The sequence below is a fragment of the Sminthopsis crassicaudata genome, chromosome 3, assembly GCF_048593235.1.
Source record: "Sminthopsis crassicaudata isolate SCR6 chromosome 3, ASM4859323v1, whole genome shotgun sequence".
Taxonomy (NCBI): Eukaryota; Metazoa; Chordata; class Mammalia; order Dasyuromorphia; family Dasyuridae; genus Sminthopsis; species Sminthopsis crassicaudata.
Window position 1 is genome coordinate 50,169,998 of NC_133619.1, and position 22,573 is coordinate 50,192,570.

At 34.6% G+C, this 22,573-nt stretch overlaps 1 protein-coding gene across 4 annotated transcripts in view; it reads right to left on the reverse strand.

Annotated features, from left to right (window-relative positions):
- PLS1 (plastin 1) overlaps window positions 1-22,573 on the reverse strand; it is a 122,769-nt gene that overhangs the window by 38,752 nt on the left and 61,444 nt on the right. For all 4 annotated transcript variants that reach the window (XM_074298434.1, XM_074298437.1, XM_074298435.1 and 1 more), the window contains exons 2-3: window positions 11,389-11,497; window positions 1,827-1,990 (exon numbers count right to left, since the gene is read on the reverse strand). In XM_074298434.1, coding sequence (XP_074154535.1) covers window positions 1,827-1,990; window positions 11,389-11,458 — 234 coding nt within the window. In that variant the 5' untranslated portion in view covers window positions 11,459-11,497. The remainder of the gene's footprint in view (window positions 1-1,826; window positions 1,991-11,388; window positions 11,498-22,573) is intronic.

The window sequence follows — 22,573 nt, forward strand, 5'->3', positions numbered from 1 at the left end:
CAAATATTTACATATGATCCATATTGGAAAAGAAAAATCAGAACAAAAAGAAAAAAGGTGAAAATGTTATGTATATTTTGATCCACATTCAGTCTCCATAGTTCTCTCTTGGGATGTGGATGGCATTTTTCATCCAAAGTTTATTGGAATTGCCTTGGATCACTGAACTGTTGAGAAGAAGTCAGTCTGTTATAATTGATCATTACACAATCTTCTTGTTGCTGTGTACAATGGAAAAGTAATGTACTTTAAAAAATAATCTTAATTTTGATACCTTCATTTTTGTATTTCACATTCATTTCTGAATAACCCTGCCTACTTTATCTAAAAAAGCCATCCACTGAAACAAAGATTTTGAAAGAAAAAGAAAAATGAGCAGTTTAATAAAATATGTCAACTGTGTCTAAAAACATATGTAATATTCCCCCAGCTCTATAATGAAGAGGAAGGTGTCATGTATTCTCAAATTTCATTCTGAGCTAAACTCGATAGTTATTACATATTGTTCAATTTTGGCTTTTATATTATAATGACTTTATGTTGTTTGCTCAGTTCTTACTTCATGCTATAACAGTTTACATAACTCTTATCATGCTTCTCTGAATTTTCTCAATTTGTTATTTCTTATGTTACAATAAAATTTCATTATGTTCAAATATAACAACCTATCTAGCCACTTTCTAATTGATTAGCACTTACTCTGTTTCCAATTCTACACTGCCACCAAAAAAGTGTTGCTCTGATTATTTTGGATTTTAGCCTCCTTATTAAGTACAAGTGTACAGCATTGGGACTTTTGTTTGGGTCAAAGATTGTGGATTTTTTTCTCTATTTTTCCAAGTTTTTTTTTTAATTACAAATGGCTTAGTAGAATAATTGAATCAATTAAAACAAAATTCCACCAGCCAAAAGCTAATGTTTCATTCTTCCTGCAGGAATTATAACCTGCATAAGAATGTTGTACCCCGTCACTGGAGATAGCAGAGGTTCCATTTTTTTGTCATTTTTACCAATTTACCGGCTGTGAAGCGAAACCTCATCATTATCTTGATTTGCATTTTTTCTTTGTTAATGATCTGGAGAAATTTTTTTATGTGGCTGCTGATAATTTGTAATTTTTTTTTGGAAATTTTTGTTTAAAAAAGAAAGAAATTTATTCCTATCTTGTAACTACTTATGCATTGGAGAACATTTATTGATCTTATATATTTGTGTTAATTCTCTAGATATATTGGATGTCAGTCCCTTATCAGGGATATTTAATGCAAACAGAGTTTTATATCACCAATATAGTTCTATGTCTTCATTCAAGTTACTAGCAAAAAAAAAAAAAATATTAAACAACATAAGTCTGAGGACAGATCCTTGAATACCCTTTTTAGAGATTACCCTCCAATCTGACAATGCATTAAAGACTAATCTCTTCAGGTTTTGTCAATCTAATTTTGATATCATCTATACCACTCCATTTTGTCCACAAGAATAGCAAGAAAGACTATCAAATATCTGGCTGAAATCTGAGGTCACTACCTATACAGTATCTGATTTATCAGTTTTTGAATCTGTTCAAATAAGAAATTAAATTAATAGGCAGGACCTTTTCTTAGAGAAGCCATGTTGGCCCTCAGTTCCAGATTCCCACGTCCAGAATACCTTCCAGTATCCCACAGACCCCATCTTTCTTGGATGTAGATTGTGTGCATGATACCTGTCAAGGATATCTCCTGGGAAAGTTTACATCCTGCTTTATCAAAAACAAGTATGACACATCCCATGAAACTGTTCAAAGCACCCTTCAGAACCTGGGAGAAACTCCTATTACTTACAGATACAAATTCTTCAAAGTTGATTTTGCCATCTTTGTTGTTGTCAGCCACTGCTAAAATCTTCTCCACGATCTCCCGCACCTTGTAGCCAGGCAAGGGGAGCCTGGCTTCCTTAAAGAGATCCTGAAGCTCATAATCACTAACATAGCCACTGTTGTCAATATCTATAAAGGAAAATGTCAGCCATGAGATCTCAATCATTTACAATCATTTCAGATTTGAAATCTGAGATAAAGGATATTGCCCACGTGAAGGTCTTAATGAAAGATATAAATGAACTTTAATGTCTGAATTATTATATACCTCCAAAAGGCCCTATTCACTTCTTCATAAAAATAATTTTTAAATTGCACTTATGTCACATATTTATAGCTATCACACATACAGGTTTTCCCAAAAGTCTTGCTTAAAAGTGCATTAGGATTTTGGGGACTTTGCATTTTAGGAATTCAGTCTGAGTGAGAACTGAGAACTGGAAAATTTAAGTTTAGCATGTCATGAAGTTTCAAATAACCATGAGTGGGAATAAATCAATTGGCTGAAATTGAGGAACTGATGACGATCATTTGGGACAATTCTGATTTTAACTATGATCACAGCCTAGAATTCCAAAAGGAAAGGGGTTTGAAAACAGAACATTCTATATCAAGAGTCTGAAATTCCCGAAATAGCAACTAGATGACAGTAAGGGGAGGAAAGAGAAATTGATAAAAGGAGTCCCCACCTACTTCCTGGGTGTGGGAGATTGTGGCTCTATTTACAATCTCAATCTAGGGCCTCTCCTTGGAATTTCCTAGGGATTGGTTATCATTTATTGACATAAGAAAGTCTCCACACCATTTTATGCCTCTGATTGTTTTGTTAGTGACAGTCACCAAAGAGAGCAGCTTGGTTACCTCACATATGCATACATCCAAAAGATACTGCTATGGTGGATAACAGGTTTTTTGTTAGGTAATTCGGTATTAACTGACTTAATAATGTTTTTCTTTAATAATAACTTTTTAGAAAATAAATGTCAGTGTTTTACATGTAACTGAGCAAAAGTAAAATACTAAATAAAAAGAAAAAAATTTAAAACAGTGATTTTCCATAGTGGATAACTCTGGACTTGGAATTAGGAAACCTGAGTTCAAATCCATCTTCAGATATTTACTTGAGTCTCTGTGACTTGAGGCAAGTCACTGAATCTGTATGCCTCAGTTTTCTAAGCTATATAATGAAGATAATAACACCTTGCAGCATTGTTGTGAAGATCAAATGAGATCATATTTGGAAAGCATTTGACACAGTGTCTGATATATAGTAGGTGCTGTATAAATGCTTATTACCTTCCTTCTTTCTTCCTTTTTGCAACTGGTACATGTAACAACATATAACACAGTTTATAACTTAGGATGCACCACCAAACAGCCATGACTATGATGGAACTACTTGATAGGTCTATTCTAATAGTGTTTCCTTTAGCATTATAGTACCACTTTATGAATTGAGTTTTCATTGAGGCAAAATTACTATGATCACTCCAAAATTAGAATATAATTGAATACAGGTCTATTCCAAGCAACATTATTGGATACCACTATGTGCAAGACAATGTACTATTCAATAGAGACACAAAAAATGTGGCTTAAAATAGAAGGCATGCCTCAGTTGGACAAAAAAGATTTTCTCTTTAAGGCTCAGCAAATCATCAGATCAGTAAATATACACAGTAGTGTTAACATTTTATAATACTGAACAAGTCATTTTTCTGTCAGATATTGTTCCTACAATGAATTATTTATTCAAAATATCATTAAATAAATATGCCAAGATTACACATGACTCATAAAGATTAGCATTAAAGGCTGCAGTGGAAAGAATTCTAATTCATTCCTTATACTGATAAATCTCCAACATTATAAAAAAGTTAAAAATTATTTCTGTAAAATTAATAAAGTTATCTCTTTAATAAGGTCAAACTTGAAAATTAGAAAAATTAAATTTTTCTTCTTCATTGTCTATAATGAGCAGACACTTTTGACCGTTGTCCAATTTTTGTCTCAAAAAGCTAAGCTCTCAGGAAATGATATACATGAACATTAACACAATGTTCTAGAAAAGAGTATTATTAACAATAACATTGTGAAAAACACACCATTTTGATGTAATAGTTTCATTACAAAATTACACATGATAGCCTGAAGCAAAACATATTGGAATTAAGATTTCTCAGTAACATGAACTCAACTGCAATGTAAATTATATCCTACAGTCTAGAATGCAAAAGAGGATATGCATGTGTGTGTGAACACACACACACACACACACACACACACACACACACACACACACATATATATATATATAAGTTATTTACATTTATGGCATGTGAGCAAAGAACAAATATTCCTATGAAACCTCAGGGTTAAACAACCTTTAGGTTGTTTAAATTCCTTCTCTTGCTCTTTTTCCCTCTGCCCATGCCATATGGTAGACTGCTCAAAGGAATTTAAATTTTGATCCCTGTGATCTTATACGATATCTTTGTGTTTATGAGTTGTAGTTATTTTTTTAAAGACCATGCTTTAAATCCAAATCACTCTGATTCTTACTGAATGGCCAACAATAGTCCCAGCCTCACTTTGTCAATATTGGTTTCTGATGATCCAGACTGAATGTAAGTGACAATTATTTCTGCCTTGGTCAGAAACCTTGACAGCCTTTCCCTCCCAGGTTGATTTTTTTTTTGGACTAGATAAAAGAGGCCCTTCTTTGCCTCTTTTCTTACCTAGCCTTAATCACTGAAGGGCCATATTCTCATATAAAATGAGAGCTTTAAAAGGCCAAGATCTTCCATGTATCTAAGGCCATCTCCAGTCATCCTATCAATATCTAGCTACTGAACTCTGATGACTCCCTCGTCTAAATCTAATTCACTTGTAAATCATGCCATGATCTTCCCAAAATCATGTTCAGAAACATTCAAGAATAAATGACAAAAACCAACAATATATGCATATGTATATATGTGTGTGCGTATATATATATATATATATATATACGCACACACATACACACACACACACGCACACATACACACATGTGTATTTTTCTTTTCCATTCTCAGCTCTCTGGTTCTTCTGGCTACACTATATCTTGGAGATCTCATTGACTCCCATGACTTGAAATGTCTTTTCTATATAGATGGCCCCTAAATTTGTATTTCTGGCCTTCTTTCTCAAATTGCTTACTGAAAAAGCTTCATTTGGGTGTCTCGTGGAGACCAAAAATCGAAATAGAACTAAACACTGCCCTCAAGGACCTCAGTGTCTAATGGAGAGACAAAAAGGAAACAACTACATACAAACAAGATGGATAGATTCATGGATGCGGATATAAGATAAATTCAAGATTGTCAGACAGGGAAAGATTCTAGCAAAAAGGAAGAAGGGAAAAGGATTCTGGTAGAAGATAGGATTTGAGACTTGAAGAAAGCTAGGAAACCTAGGATGCTCAGAAAGTAAAGAGAAGAAAAGGAATAAGTACCAGGTACAATGGATATATTCTTTGAGTCTGAAGTAGAACATTATGTGCAAGGAATAGCAAAGGGGCCTATGTCATGGATCATGGAATATGTGTGATGGAAGTGGATGGGAGGTGTAAGAACAATGGAAACAACAGAGAGGGTCCAGATTATAGAGCCTTTTATAAACCAAACAGAGGATTTTATCTTTGATGCTGGAAGCAATTGGGAGCCACTGGAATATCTCAACTGGTATATAACATGGTCATACTTGTTCTTTAGGAAGACTATTTTGATAGCTGAGTAGAAGATGGACTATAATCAGAAAAAGGAAATACTAGAGTTAGGGAGATCATCTAGAAGCTACTTGCTCTCTAAGGAATTCAATGTTTCTATCAATAGGAAGCTCAAGCAATAAGAGATAAAGGAAGAAGAGATGATGTAATTGGTGACTCCTTGCTAAGAGAAAAAAATTGCCTACATATGTCCACCATGATGAATGTCATAGCTAGTAGCTACAATATTAGAAACAGCAGTAGATACACTCTAAAATTCAAAGGACATAAAAATCTAAGAAAGGAGGAAACAATAAACAGTATGGTCTGGATGCCAATACACAGATGCATAAAGTGTGGATAACAAATTAGGGAAGCTTAAGATCCTAATGAAAAGAATAAAATTTGACCTTATAAGCGTCACTGAGATGTGGCAGACTGAGCCCATGACTGTACTATGGTGCTGGAACAATCTATCGCATGATGACATGGGATGAAGGACAGATGTACCCAAGCTATTTCACTTCTATTTTCTCTCCCAATAAGAATGACATTTGGACTTTGAAAGGATAAAACAAAAATGTCCAACTCTAAATTGATACTCAAGATAAATTGAGCAATATTATGAACCCCTTCGATGAGTTCAAGTCACCCAGCCCACACAAGCAACATCTTTGGGTGCTGGAAGAAGGGGCGAGTATGATTACTGAGCTGCTGTCACTGATCTTTGAAAATTCCCACCACCAGAAAGACTCACAGAGTCTACCTAGTGCAGGAATATGGTCCCCTATCCTGCTACTGTATCCCTTTTCCCCACTAGGAATAGAAACCTTCTTGCTCAGTTATACCCAACTCATCCTGACCCATTTGGGGTTTTCTTGGAAAAGATACTGGAGTAGTTTGCTGTTCCAATTCATTTACAGATGAGGAAACTGAGGCAAAAAGAATCAAGTGATTTGCCCAGGTTCATTAAATTAGTAAGTGTCTGAGGTAGATTTGAATTCAGGGAGATAAGTCTTCTACACTCCAAACTGGGCTCTTTATCTTCTTTATACATTCTCTATCCATCTAGCTCCCCCTATAGAGCTTCCACTCTGGACCTATAGAAACTAAGTCTCCTTCCTTTGCTTTTCCCTTCATTTCCTGTGGGGAAATTAAGTCTTAGTACTACATTCTGGCTTTAAACCATCCTAACAAGTGAGTAAAAACTCGCCTAGTTCACTACAAGATGGCCCCAAACTACGCATCCCTCTATCAAGAAAGCAAAATACTCAGTATCCCAACACATGTACCTTGACATCTGCCCGCTATTATGCACATCATATACTCCACCTCTTGCCCCAGAGGATAGTGACATAGTCTTTATAAACGTTGAATTTGCAGGTGATACAAAGCTTGGAGGAATAGTTAACACATTTGATTACAGAATCAGGATTCAAAAAAAAAAAATCCAGACAAACTAGAACACTGAGCTATGATGAAATTTGACAGGAATAAATGCAAATTCTTGCATTTGCATTCCAAAGAACAAATTCACAATGAAGAAGGGAAGGAAGATATTTGTTTCTGTAAAAAAAAGCTTAACGTCAACAAGTTGAAATTGTGGCTAAAAATGGAAAAGCAGTCTTAGACTGTATCAAGAGATGAATAGTGCTTGTTATTCCCAGTATTACTGGGAGATGGTATTGTGCTCTGCCTTGGGCTGACCACAATGTGGTCAGCTCTCTGAAGCGGGACAGGGCAGATCAAGAAGAATTTATTAAGTGGTTACTACATGCCAAGTACTGTGATAAATCCTGGAAATAAAGATATGAGCAAAAACAGAGACACTGCTACCCTCAAGGAGTTTATATTCTAATGGGGGCTGAAAACGGTGAGAAGGGAAAAGTGCTTAAGAGAGAAGGAAGGAAGTCACCTTACAAAGAAAGACCTAGGAGAATGGGGTGAGTGCAAGCTAGACAGGAAGGAAGATGGAGCTGGCTTGAGATTCCACCTTAAAATGGAGAAGAACCAATCATTTAGAGGAAATGGCTGCAGGGACAGAAGGTACTTCAGTGGGTGAGAAGTTCAGAGATGGAATTAGTTTATTAGGTACATAGGCTACTAGATGGTGCTATGAATAATATTAGAATGAGGAAGATGTGTTCAAATTGTGCCTCTTGTAATTGAGTTATTTTTCAGTCATGTCTGACTCTATGCCCATGTCTAGGTTTTTTTTTTCCCCAGCAAAATCATTGGAATGGTTTGCCATTTCCTTCTGATCATTTTACAGATGAGGGAATAGTAAACTATTTAAGTGACTAAGTTACAATAACAAAGTTAGTATCTGAGGCTGGATTTGAATTCATGGAAAAGAGTCTCACTCCAGGTCCAATACTCTATCCAGTGAGCCATTCTGGTACAAGTCATTTAATCTGTCTGACTTGTGTAATGGGACCATAATAACAATAGCACCCACCTCACATGATTATTGTGAGGATCAAATGAGATAATGCATACAAAATGCATCAAAAACTTCAAGTAAAAGCTAACTATTATTTTTATTATCTCTACGCCAGCTTAGGACAGATATTGATAAACTGGGGAGGGTTTAGGAGAGGACAATGTTCAATGTCTTAAGTTCTCAAGATCATACTATAACATGATTGGTTGAATAAAGTGGGGATGTTTAATCTAGAAAAGAGAACATTTGGTATTACAATTATCAGTAAATGTTTGATTTGTATATCTATTTTATATATTTATATAATCAGAGTCATATAAAAATTTCCCAGATGAAAAGGGGTTGCAAGAAAAAAAGTATAAGATGCCCTGGATAATGTGACCTCAGTGATGCCTTTCACCTCTGAAATCCTGTGCTCCTTATTCTGACCTTCCTTCCTTCACCAAACTTACAAGATATTTCCTATTATGGATCTTCAGTGCAGAATACTTAGATATGTTTTCCTTATGATTGAATAATGATGGAGACTTCAGTTATCCAGACATCTACTGGAGCTATTTCTCTGCAAATTCTGAGAAATAAAGTCTTACAGTTGGGTTAAAAAGTCCCAGTCACAAAGAAAGATTGGGGCAGTATGGTTAAACATCAGTTTGTCCAAGAGGAAGAAGGTTTTAGTGACCTACAACTTTCACATAAGTCATCATAGTGATGGAGCAGTGAAAAAACTTAAATGTGATTTGGGATTATATTAAGACAAGTACAGCTCCCAGGAAGAAAGGGATGGTCCCACTATACTCAGCTGTCAGTTCATTTCTCTGGATGCTATAATTTAAGAAGGATGCTAATAAGCTAGAAATAGTCCAGAGGAAGACCATGAGAATGTCAAAGATCCTTAAGTCCATATCACATTAAGATGAACTAATGTAATTAGGATGATTAACCTGGAGAATGACAGCTCAGGGTGACATGATAACTGTTTTAAAGTGTAGGAGCATGGAGCAGCAAAACCAGGAAGGGCGAGTTAGACAACGTAAAGAGGTGAAATTTGGTTGAATGTTCAGGGAAATAATTGGCAATTAGATTTTTCCAAGAGTAGAATGGAGGCAATGGGATCCTTTTCATTGTAACACTTCGATCTGAAGCTACATAATTCCTTGTCTGGTGCTATCTTATTGTAGCAAGTATTCCTTTTCAAGTTGTTCATCCTTCATTTTTTGAAGACACCAATGATATCATGAGGGTGGTATCTTGTTTTTTCCCCCAAGAATTGAATTTTTGTTGTTGTTGTTGAGGCAGTTGGGGTTTAAGTGACTGCCCAGGGTCATACAGCTATGAAGTGTGAAGTGTGAAGTGTCTGAGGCCAGATTTGAACTCAGGTTCTCCTGACTTCAAGGCTGGTGCTCTATCACTTCACCATCTAGCTGCCCTGCCAAGAACTGGATTTAAGTAAGGTAGAGGTGCACAAAGTGCTCAGCCTCATCCTTTCTTCCAGAGCCAACAAAATCCAGAGGGAGGACAAAAGTCAGGATGTCTAGTGATCACCTGGGATGCAGTGGATGATCTTCAATGTCTGACCAAGCTCTTAGTGCTCCATTGTGTCTAGTTTAGCTGCCTTTATGGTCTTTGAAACAAATTGTTTCATCAGTGCACCAGGGAGGAGTAGATATCCCCCTAATTCTCCAATGAGTTTGAAAACTATCGGTTGCCATCAACCTGGATTAGTCTATCTGCTGGTTTTTTTGGTTTTACTGGATTTTACTGGGATGTAGCATATATATGCTACAGTTTCTTAGAGCCACAGGTATGAGTTGAGTAACAGATAGACACCAAAGGTAGATGAGCAGCCCTGAAAAGGAATCAGCAAACCTTCATACCAGAGATGTTGATCCTTCCTGAACACTCCACACAACCTTCTTCAGGTAGAGATGGACTGAATAATTAAAGGCTATAGAATACAGATGTGGAATAAGGAAGACCAGAGTTAAAATCTTATCTCAAACATTAGCTATATGGCTCTGGACAAGTCACTTAATATCTTTTAAGCCTTGGTTTCCTTATGTGTAAAATGGGAATAATAATAATATCTTTCTCAAAGAGTTGCCGTGAAGATCAAGTAAGATAACATTTGTAAGGGCACTTTACAAACTTTAAACATCAAATAAATATTAGCTATAATTTTTTGTGCCAAATGAAGCTCCTTCTAACTCTAAAATTCTCTGCTTATTTTATGATGCTAATTGTATTTTATCCTACAGCAAGAATTATTTGTGTCTTATTTTCCATTTAATAGAACCCAAGTTTATTTGAGTAATGGACTATATGTGTATACACGTGTATGTATATACATATTATATATATGCAAATGTGTTTGTGTACATATATAGATATAGATACATGGATATATCCCAATTGTCTAACCCAGTCCCTTGTCTATAATAGGTACTCAATAAATATTTGCTAAATTGAACTACATTTACAATTCCAGTGCTGACCTTAGATGATATTGCATCTAAATTAGTTTAGGATTTGTTATTGATTTTACGGGAATTTTATAATCTATGATGTAATATCTTATTTCCACCATCTGCCACTGTTACTTTTGTAATTCAGTGTTTCCCTGTAATTGGAAATGAAACTTTGAGGATGGTCTGGAGGAAGACTTTATATAGGATTCCTATACATGACCATCTAAACTCAAAACTCAGCCTTTACTTCCTTACATTTCCAACATTTCCAGCACAGAAAATCATAAAAATGTTCCTTGTCTACAAATGTTTTGTAACACAGAGCAGATTTTCAATGGAAAATGAATCATAAAAAATGTTTTTAAAGTTTTCCAGATAAAAATATGACAAAGCAAAAACCTTACATGCTTGTAAATCATAAATACAAAAGAATATAGACCATAATCTTGAAAAATGATACTTTGTGGAGCCAGTGAATGGTGGTGCCACAGAAAGCAATTCAAAGATCAGAGTTCAGTTTATGCACAAGGAAGTGGTTCTATATTTTTCTGCAGGTGAGGACACCCTGTTAAGTGTATTCAATTACACCGTCACTCATTAACCTGGATTATTCTCTACAAAGAAACGATCAAAGATTGCAAAATTCAATTCGCTGAGAAATTCAAGGCATCTTTATTTATCTCCTAGAGAAAAGAAAGAATCCAGTAAAAGCTATCATAAGAATAAAAGGAATAATATTTCCCAAAAAAAAGGCAGGAGTGGCAGAAGGTGGGGACTGACAGGAAGATAATGAAGAAAGGAAATGCTATCCTTTTTCAGGTATTTAATGTTAAGCAAGATATTTTTTAAAATGTATTCTTTCAAAACATACCTATTTTATTGAATGCTTCTTGAAGTTCTTCCAATTCTTCCCGAGAAATGGTAGTTATATTATTTTCCATCTTTGGACCACAGAAGTTGTTGCTTTCTATACTTTAGATCTAGAATAAACAAAGTTGTTAAAGAAAATCAGGGCCTTTGGAATCTTTTATGGTACAAGGAAAAGTATGTTCTTAAAAAAAAAGAAAGAAAAAAAAACCCCACAGGATTGCCCTAATAAGTAATACATATAAATTAGTCCTTCAGTACAATACATCATCCCAATAGAGTCCTCTGAAATAATGACTTCTTTTAAAAATTGTGTCTTTATATTCTCAGACCATTTATCAACTAGGAAATGACTTGTATTCTTATAAATTTGATTCGATTCTCTATAAATTTGAGAAATCTGGTCTTTATCAGAGAAACTTGGTATAAACATTTTCTTCCAGTTTTCTGTTTTTCTTCTAATCTTGCTGCATTGATTTTGTTATTCATTTTATATCTCATAGTACTTCATCTCTAGTTTAGTCATAATAGTCATCATAATCTTCACTTATCCACAAATCTGACAGAAAAACTTTACATGTTTGCTTGTGGTATTGCCCTTTATGTCTAAACCATGTGACCTCATCTTGATATATAAACATGAATTTTTAAGTTTCAATAAAGCATAGCATTTACAAATGCAACAAAGAAGATCAAAATCTAAAATTTAAATATTTTGAAATTTTAATTTAAAATAAAAATTTACAAACATTGGTAATTTAAATAGTTCAGCATCACTTCACAGTACACTGGTTTGTACATTCTTTTAATTTCCATATTTTCAAAATATGCCTATTCTAATGATCTCTAATACTTTTTTATTTATTTTTATTTTATTTTATTTTTTTAAGAATAAATGAAGTTTGATTATAGAAAAAGAAAAGAAAAATAATAAATGGAGTGTCCTTAATTAATATATCATTAATAATAAAAATTCCAATTAAGGCAACTTTGAGGTTCTACTTCACAAAAATAAAATCATTTAAAATAACATTGTTTTTTCTCTTTTTTCTTTTTTTTAATTAAAGCTTTTTATTTACAAATCATATACATGAGTAATTTTTCAACATTGACCCTTGCAAGACCTGTTCCAAATTTTCCCCTCCTCCCCGCCGACTCTCTCCCCTAGATGGCAAGTAATCCAAAACATTAAATATGTTAAAATATGTTAAATCTAAAATATGTATATATATTTATACAGTTATCTTGCTGCACAAGAAAAATCAGATCAAGAAGGAAGAAAAAACCTGCTAAAGAAAACAAAGTGCAAGCAAATAACAACAGAAAGAGTGAGAATGCTATGTTGTGGTCCACACTAGATTCCCACTATCCTCTCTTTGGATGTAGATGGCTCTCCATCACTGAACATTTGGAACTGGTTTGAATCATCTCATTGTTTAAGAGAGCCATGTCCATCAGAATTGATTATCATATAATCTGGTTGTTGCTGTGTATAATGACCTCCTGGTTCACTTCACTTAGCATCAGTTCATGTAAGTCCCTCCAGTCTTCTCTGAAATCATCCTGCTGGTCATTTCTTACAGAACAATAATATTCTATAACACACATATACCATAATTTATTCAACCATTGTCCAATGATGGGCATCCATTCAGTTTCCAGTTTCTAGCCACTACAAAGAGGGCTGCCACAAACATTTTTGCACATGTGGATTCCTTTCCCTCCTTTAAGATTTCTTTGGTATATAAGCCCAGTAGAAACACTGCTGGATCAAAGGGTATGTACATTTTGTTAACTTTTTGAGTATAGTTCCAAATTGCTCTCCAGAATGGTTGGATCAGTTCACAGTTCCACTAACAATGTATCAGTGTCCCAGTTTTCCCATATCTTCTCCAACATTCATCATTAAATTTCCCTGTCTTCTTAGCCAATCTGAGAGGTGTGTGGTAGTATCTCAGAGTTGTTTTAATTTGCATTTCTTTTATCAATAGTGATTTACAGCACTTTTTCATATGACTAGAAATAATTTCAATTTTTTCATCTGAAAATTGTCTATTGATATCCTTTGACCATTTATCAATTGGAGAATGGCTTGAATTCTTATAAATTTGAGTCAATTCTCTATTTTTAAAAATGAGGCCTTTATCAGAATGTTAAAAATATTTTCCCAGTTTATTGCTTCCCTTCTAATCTTGTCTGCATTAGTTTTGTTTGTACAAAAACTTTTTAACTTAATATAATCAAAATTATCTATTTTGTGATCACTAATGATCTCTAGTTCCTCTTTGGTCACAAATTTCTTCCTCCTCCACAGATCTGAAAAGTAAACTATCCTATGTTCTTCTAATTTGTTTATAATATCATCCTTTATGTCTAGATCATGAACCCATTTTGATCTTATCTTGGTATACAGTGTTAGGTGTGGGTCAATGCCTAGTTTCTGCCATATTAGTTTCCAATTTTCCCAGTAGTTTTTGTCAAATAGTGAATTTTTAACCCAAAAGTTGGGCTCCTTGGGTTTGTCAAACACTAGATTGCTAGTCATTAACTATTTTGTTCTGTGAATCTAACCTATCCTGCTGATCAACTGCTCTATTTCTCAGCCAGTACCAAATGGTTTTGATGACTGCTGCTTTATAATATAGTTTTATGATCTCCAATGCCTTTTAGTTCATTAATGGTCTCCATCATTTTCCCTCAATTGTCTTTGACTGTATTTCTCCTATCTTTATTTTATTTTTCTAATATAGGCTAACTGATTCAATGACAGTGAGCAAGATCATCACAAAGAAGACATGTGTAAATAGGTAGAAGCAATGTCAATGTAGTTTTTAAATTATACAAGAATAGTAAATTACCCAGTCATTATATGGACTTTCCATCTACTGTTTTTCTCTTGTAAGTCCATAGATACTTGCATGTTACCTCTTCCCTTAGCATATAAGGTCTTTAAGAGCAAGGTCTGTTTAAGACTTTCTAATCCCAGAAACATATAGTAGGTGTTTAATAAATACTTGCTGACTAACTTGCAAATAAATCACATGAAATTATTCATATAGCCTTTCCCAGCACTTAACACAGTGTCTGGTATATAATAGGTGCTTGATAAATGCTTACTGATTGATTTCTTCTATTAAAACCTCAGAAAAAGAGGAAAACTGAGGTAAAGTAAAAAGATTTCTTTAGAGGAATGAACTCTTGCCTCTAAATATTTTAAGTTCTTCAGAGAAACATATCATAGTTCTAATTTATTAGTCAATAAAATTTATAAAGAAACATCTTATAAAATTTAATTGGTCATTGTTTTTCCTTTCAAATACATCCTGGAGCATGTTTTTAATTAATGTCTCTCAATTCTGAAATACTATATGTATCATTCCAAGTGTTTCAGGTCAACAAAATGGGAAGGGAAGTGGGAAGGAACTGAGGAAAAGGGAGGTAAATGAAGTTTTTTTTTTTTTTTATTCCACAGATAAAAAGATTGTGTTTTAGAGAGAAAAAATGCCTCTCTCCCTTGTTTAGAATCATCATTATATTTAGTAAGTTTTTTCCATATTTATAACCACTCTAGTGATGGTACTCCTGTGATGTAAACAGTTAGTGCCAACCTCTTGGACTTTCCTTCTTCAAAATGCTAATTTTGTTTCTGTTGGCTTTGAATCTTTGTGGTTTGGGCCTTCCTGAACATACTTTACTATCTTCAAAATAGTTCTGATTGCTCAGAATTTCTTCACAAGTTTTAAAAATAGCTGTTCAACTTTAGTGTATGCATGCCACAGAAAGGCTATAAATGAACTGCCCTTCTCTCGTCCTTGCATTTTAAATCAACCTGGGACCTTTATTCTTTGCTCATCGCACTGTATGCCATATTTAAATGGATGCCATTTGTTATTGCCTAAAATAGCTTTAGCTTGCCCATAATCTTGGAAAAACAGCAGACAAACTGATTAAGTGATTCACAGAGAAAATGCCATGTTTCTCATTGAGAGATCCTTTTTTATGCTCAGAGTAGTTAACATATGGAAAGTTTGGCCCAAGTTTTGGGAAAAATGCATTTAGGGATTTTGAAAATAATACACAAACCTTTCTGAGTTCACAGAGGCTGTCTTGTGAGACATATTGATAAACTACATCTATGTGAGATGCTTCTTGTCCCTATATGTACTCTGAAATGGCTTTAATTTTGGTTAATTTGTTTACATAGTATCCTGGATTCAAACACAACTTCACAATTAATCTAGAACATTGAGGTGAATAGAATGGATGGCTGGACTAAATAGATCCCGCCTTACTCCATGAGTGTAATTTATTATATCAGTAATTTCATAATTGAATTGATATAATATTCTCAACAACATTATTAATATAAGTCAAAAATGTTTCATAAAAATTTCTATAGATAGTGTGACAGAAAAAAGTAGCTGGAAAAAATTGAATAATTTGTAGTATTCTTCATTGGCACCGTTGTTGAGTTGCAGAGAGGATTTTGGCAAATAATCCTGGTAATTTTTTTTAAATAACAATGTTAATGCCTGTAATAGAAAGTATAATATTTCTGAGTATTTACAAAATACAATAAGATAAGGGCTATTGAAATAATAGGATTACAATATTGATTATCATGGCTTTGTACATGCCTTTAAGTGTTTGGCAAAACAGCTGAGTGGATAATCACTTATTATTGTGACTTGATGTACCTCAAGTTTAAAATGTCTACTCTCCAAATTTGTCTTCAAAGCATTAAAGACTATGATTTGATTGTCAGATGCATTTTTAAAAAAAGAAAAAAATTCCTTTTGAAGAATTATCATACCAACTTTTTAATTTCATGGAGAGAAAATAAAAATGCAATAAAGTAATATGCTGTTTTAGGAAGAAAGGCAAAGTGCCATGGATGCTCCACAAAAATAGATGCAAACTATGGACTCTGCATTTGACTGGGCTGACATTCAAAATCTCTCTCTGGCCCGTCAGCAGTGGGGATGATCCAGACAAGCTTGAATCTGATAGGGAACTGTACAGAAAAGCACAGCAACCATCATTTGAGTGCTGGCATAATTAGCTACCTTACCAAAATAAAATGGTTTCTTAAAAATAAACTTGTTAATTTACTTTTAGAACAAATCCCTGTTAGAGGAATAACTAACTTATTTATTGAATACCTACAATGTGGAAAGTTCCATGTTATGTTTTGAGGCAGTTTGGGATGTAGTAGAATTAGTCATCAGTCTTTAAGCATTTATTAAAAGCCTGCTGTACATTAGGCACTGTGCTAAGCATACAAGGAAGCAAACAGTCCCATCTCTCAAGGAGCAAAAAAGTCTAATGGAGGAAACAACTAAACACAGACAAGCCATATGCAGGGTAATTTGGAGATACCCAGAAGTAGAAAGACATGAGAATTGAGGGAGATTGGAATAGGCTTCCTGTAGATGTTTGCCACTAAAAAAAAATAAAAGCAGCATCTAAGCAATTGTGACCCCAAGAAGCAGAAAGTATGAATCAAGTGAAATCTGGGTAACATTCAAGTCAACCTCCTGCAAAGATCTGAAGATACAAAGTAGAAAGATCTGTTGTCCAATGTTTAGGTCACTGACTAATCACCTCTTCACAACAATTCTGATTATTTGAAGTGATATTTTTGTATATATTGATTTTTCCTCTTATTTCTGTCATTTAACTTTGACAACCTATTCATTTTCTCCTCAGTGATTTCATTTTTGCATTTTTTTTTTGGTTTAATACTAGAAGGACCATGCATGCAAAAATTTTATCATAACTTTACATACAAACAAAAATTTTCATCCTATTTATTTTTTTTTGCCTTGTGGATTACAAAATATCCACTACTTTGAAGACATTTTTCAACTTTTGTCCTTCTAGCTATGAGCTCCAATTTAACAAATAAGAGAATCTCCTCTTTTCTCAATAATAATCCTGATGCTCAAAATAGGTCTCCTAACATAGCAAAATACACATTTAAAGGTTTCATAAGGTCCTTGCCAAAAATAAATCGACCAGTCTATATAAAATAAGACCGGATCTTTTTTTCTACACCTCAAATTTCTAGGTTCCTTAAATGTTGTAAAGTGTTATCCAAATTCATCATTGCAGAGATTTAGGATGGGCAACCTATAATCAGAATTTTTTTCTTTAAACAGACTAGGAAGGTGTGACTGGGACATGAATCTACATTTGACATGTGGCTGAAGGGGTCACAAAATCTTTTCCCTAAAACATTAAAGGGGAAGGAACCAGCATTTATGAAGCAGTTATGAGTCAGGGAAGCTAATGGCATGGTGGATAGGTGGCATGTAACCAGCAAGAATCTTTTTCATAAATTCAAATCCAGCCTCATTCATATAATAGCTATGTGACCTTGGGCAAGTCACTTAAACCTATTTGCCTTAGTTTCTCATGTGTAAAATAGAAAAGAATGAAATGGCAAACTGCTTCAGTATCTTTGCCAAGAGAATCCCAAAATGAAGTCACAAAGAGTTGGATATGACTATTAAAATGACTCAACAAGAACAAATATTATATTCCAGGCACTGTGTAAATATCTCATTTGATCCAACATTAAAGTTTCAAGCCAATGTTAAATATTATATTATGAAGTATAGAGGGTCAGGGTTCAACCCAGCTAAAATTATGAAGTAAGCAAAATTCGTCTTTGTCTTCCATCTCCTAATGACTTCTTTTTGGTATCCATCTCTCTATCCCTGCAGTATTCCCCATGCCCAAATGGCATCCTTTCAAGATTGGTCTGCCTTACCACTACAAAATTACCCTTTCTTGTCAAAATCAGCAAGCAATTAATCAACAAACATTAAGTGCCTACTGAATGCTTAGGAATGCAAAGACAAAAATGAAATAGCCCCATGGCTAACAATTAAAGCATGAATTATTTGCACTAAAATACAAAAGACTTATCATCCTTAATATGTTGCCCTACCAAGAATATTTACATACGGAAATGTGCAAATTGGCAAGGTGAAACCCAAAAATGAATCCCTTAACAAAGGAATTTAAGATAGTCAAAGAAGCCAGTGAGAACTATATTTTTGAGTAAGGAGACTTTCTTCTATCCCTCAAAATGTATAACAAAAGTATGATTATATATCAACAGGTAATACCAGCCATATGCAAGAAAGCTATCTGTAATTAAGAATTCCAGAGCTTCCCTGTGCTCACCAATGCTAAAGACTAATAATGATGTCTATCATCACTATAAGAAGCTCTAAGCACATCACTGACTCAAATCTAACACCAGCACATATATCAGTATAGAAGAGATTTGTCTTGAAACTGTGTGTCAATGGAATTTTTAAAATTTAGCAACTTAAAATGCACTAGGAAGTTCTTAAACCTGCATCCTCGTGTAAGAAAAGATTATCTCTGTAAATGAATAGTGATCTCCTGATTTATGTGTTTTATAAATCTTGATTTTCTTTTAAGTTTCCTTTTTTTCAGTAAGTCATTCAAGAGCATAAGTTTTTTTCATTGGGAAAATTATATTCTATAATTCTAAAATTATTCTCTTAATATATAAAATAAATCTTTTCTTTTTCAGTGACTGATTGGATTTCTTTTTCCAACCTAAAATTTGAGGACTTTTAAAAAACATCTTTTAAGTTATTCTCTCTTCAAGCATTTCAAACTTTGTACTAGCCCAATAATCAAGATATTATCATTCATTTTGCTCCTTTCTATAAAGTCCATTAACGTTCATTCTTCAAACATACAGAATTGAGGGAACCTACTATAATATATGATAAGGATATTCCCTCTCCTGTTGGCTTTTATGCTACAACTGGGTAGTGCAGTATGGAATTGGAGACAGGAAGACTTAAGTTGAAATCCTACCTCACTTAATTGTTTAAGGTCCATCATTTCACAGATAAGGAGCTGCGAGGTTAAGTGACTTGCTCAAAGACACAAAGTTGGTGTATGAGGCAAGGTCCAAATTCAGATCTTTCCATTTCCAAATTCAGCCCCATCTCCCAATACATCACAGAGCTGTCTCTAACAATATCTATCTATCTATATATATATATATCACTGTCCTAAAGATCAAATGAGACAATGTATATAAATTCCGCTAAAGACCTTCAGGTGTTCTATCAATGTCAGTTATTATTATTATTATTATTATTATTATTATTATTATTCCAAACTTCTCCCTTCTACTTCTTCCCATTTTAAATTTTGTGTGAAATAATACAAGTTCAGAGACACTAAAGTTATTAGAAGAAATCTCCTATACGAAACTAGGATAGCTAACCACTAAATATAACTTCATCATTGTCTTCTGAGCCCAAAATAAATCTGAAAATTTCTGAATTTACCTAGTTTTACTTGCTGTATTATAGGTCAATAGGACTAGATTTATGTAGGTTTCCTTACTTAGCAATTAACTACAATAATTTATCTCAATCAACTTGCATTGTTGATTTTGAAAGACATACTTATTTTCCCAAATCTGCTATACATCTGCTTCCTTCCTTCCTTTCTCCTTCCCTCCCTTCCTTTCTTTCCTACCTCATTTTATATTTATTTTTGCTTGGCCATTTTGAAATGAGCCATTAGCCAGAGAAGAATTAATCTAAGGAAAAAGTCAGTTGGGTCAGGGTTTCTATATCCTAGTATATTTCTACATCTTTTCTCTTCTTGGTAACATAAGAAGCTGTGTAGCTTTACAGGGATGGTCTCTCTCTCTCTCCCCTTTTCCTCCCCTTTTTGGATGAGTCGACTTATGATTCTCTCCTAGGAAGAAATTCCCCGGTTATTCATTTGTACCTTTAGAGAAATATCTTGGCACGGCTCTGAGAGTAGATGAATTCCCCAAGATCAAACCAATAAATTTCAGAGGTTGGGCTTCACCTTAGATCTTCCTGACTCTGAGGCCCTCTCTCTATTTGCAAGGCCACACTGCTTCCTAAATTATCCAAGTGGTTTTGGCTTCCTTTTTCCTAAAGGCTTTTACTGCAAAGTCTCCTCATACCAATGAGACTGACTTTCCCAAAGTCACCAAGAGTCTCTTAATGGCCTTTTCTCAGTCATCATCCTTCTTGACTTTATTATAGTATTTGACATTGTCAACCATTGCTCCTAGATATTTTCTTACCTCTGGTTTTTTAAGGCACGGTTTTTTATCTTAGCTTTCCAACTTGACTGTTCATTGTCAGATTCCTTTGCTGCATCATCACCCCCTACATGGCTCCTAACTGTGGATGTGCCTCTCAAAAATCTTGCCCAGGACCTCTCCTCTTTTCTCCACTCTTTCTTTTTCTGTCTCTATCTCTGTGGCTATCTCTGTTTCCCCTCTCTCCATGTCTCTGTAACTTTGTCTCCATGTCTATCTCTATTTTCCTCTTTCTCTCTGGTTTGTCTCTCTCTGTCTCTTTGTCTCTGTCTAGCTGTTTCCTCTTCCCCTCTCTCTCTCCCCCTCCTCCTTTCCCAACATGACCCCCACCTACCTTTGCAGTCCTACCACACATTACTGCCTTCCATGTATATTGTAGTCTGACTAAACTGGACTTCTTCTTGTTGTTCATACACGGTACTCCATTTTTCACACATGCTTTGCTTAGGCTATCCCTATCTGGAAAGTGCTCTTTACCCTCATTTCTTAAAATCCTCGATTTCCTTTAAGACTTATCTTGAGCATCACCTTCTACAAAAGACCTTTGGTGATCTGCCCAGCTGCTGGCACCTCCCCACCAAACTCACATCCCATCTAGTTTGTATGATAATCCGGGTACATGTTGCCTCACTTGTCTAGACTGTTTGTACCTGAAGGAGGGAAACCCTTTTTTACTCTTATCTTTAACCCCTGTGCCTTACATGATGTTTGACATATTATAGTCACTGAAGAAATAATTGTTGATTGACTGACTGAAAAATCATAGCAAAATCTCTTTTGTGATCACACTGCTTTAAACTAATTCTAATGTACATAAGACAAAGGTAAGTCTATATAATAAGAAGACGGCAAAGTTCATGAGATGAGAGACCAATTCAAAATTTTCTGCCCCTTTAGAATTCACATACCACCTATAAACTATCCCTGCCTGGTCATATTTGTGGCTTCTCTTTTATCTGTACATTTGGGAACTTAGAGATGTCCCCATTACTACACATTTATTTCAACCGGCTGGGAAAAACTGGATTTCAAGGGCTTTTTAAAGCCCAGAGGCTATTTGATTTCCAAGCCACTGCAGATTAATATTTGTTCTTCAGTATACCTAATGTTTAAAGGTGCTAGGAAGACACCAGTGAGGTTTTGGCCCTTTTCCTACAGAGTTCACACAATATATTCCACAGCACTAGCTTCCTAGAACACGTCTGATATTTTATCATTGTGTACCTAGTTTCTAAGAATCACAGATCCTTCAAAACTATATCAGCTAAAAATGAGAGGAAAAAAATCCCTTAGCCAAGAAAAGTTGGAAATTCTTCATAAAGAACTTTTACTGGGAAGCTAAGAGGAATCAACAACAATAACAACAACAAAAACCATAGCCCTCTAACCACATAATCAGAGATTTTACAATGTCAGTCATCTAGCATTTATTAAGTGCCTCCTGTGTTCAAGGGATTGTGCTGGGGATACAAAAAAAGGCAAAACTAGAATAACAAGGCATGAAAACAAATGCAAAGGAAGATGGAATTTATGGAATACAGTTTATTTAACCATGTTTTACGAGAACCCAATCTCAGCTACAACTATGACAGATGTTAACAAGAGAGTTGTGAATGATACAGAAGAAAGAATGTTGAATTTGGAGTCAAAGGACCTGAATTTAAATCCCATCCCTGTCATTTATCCAGGACCACCTCCTTCCATTAGACTGTGATCTCTGCCTGCCTTTGTGTCCTCAATGCTTAGCACAGTGCCTGGTACACTTTAAACATTTAATAAATGCTAGTTCTTTACCAATAAACATCTCTAGCAGAAGTTAAGTGGTGTAGTAGATAGGGTACTGAGCCTCAATCAGGAAGCCTCATCCTTCTGAGTTAAAATCTGACCTCAGATACTTAACTACATGGGCTAGTCACTTAGTCTTGTTTGCCTCAATTTCCTCAAGCATACAATGGGCTAGAGAAGGGAATGGCACACTACTCCAGTATCTTTGCCAAGAAAACCCCAAATGGGGTCACAAAGAGTCAGACATAACTAAAAATGA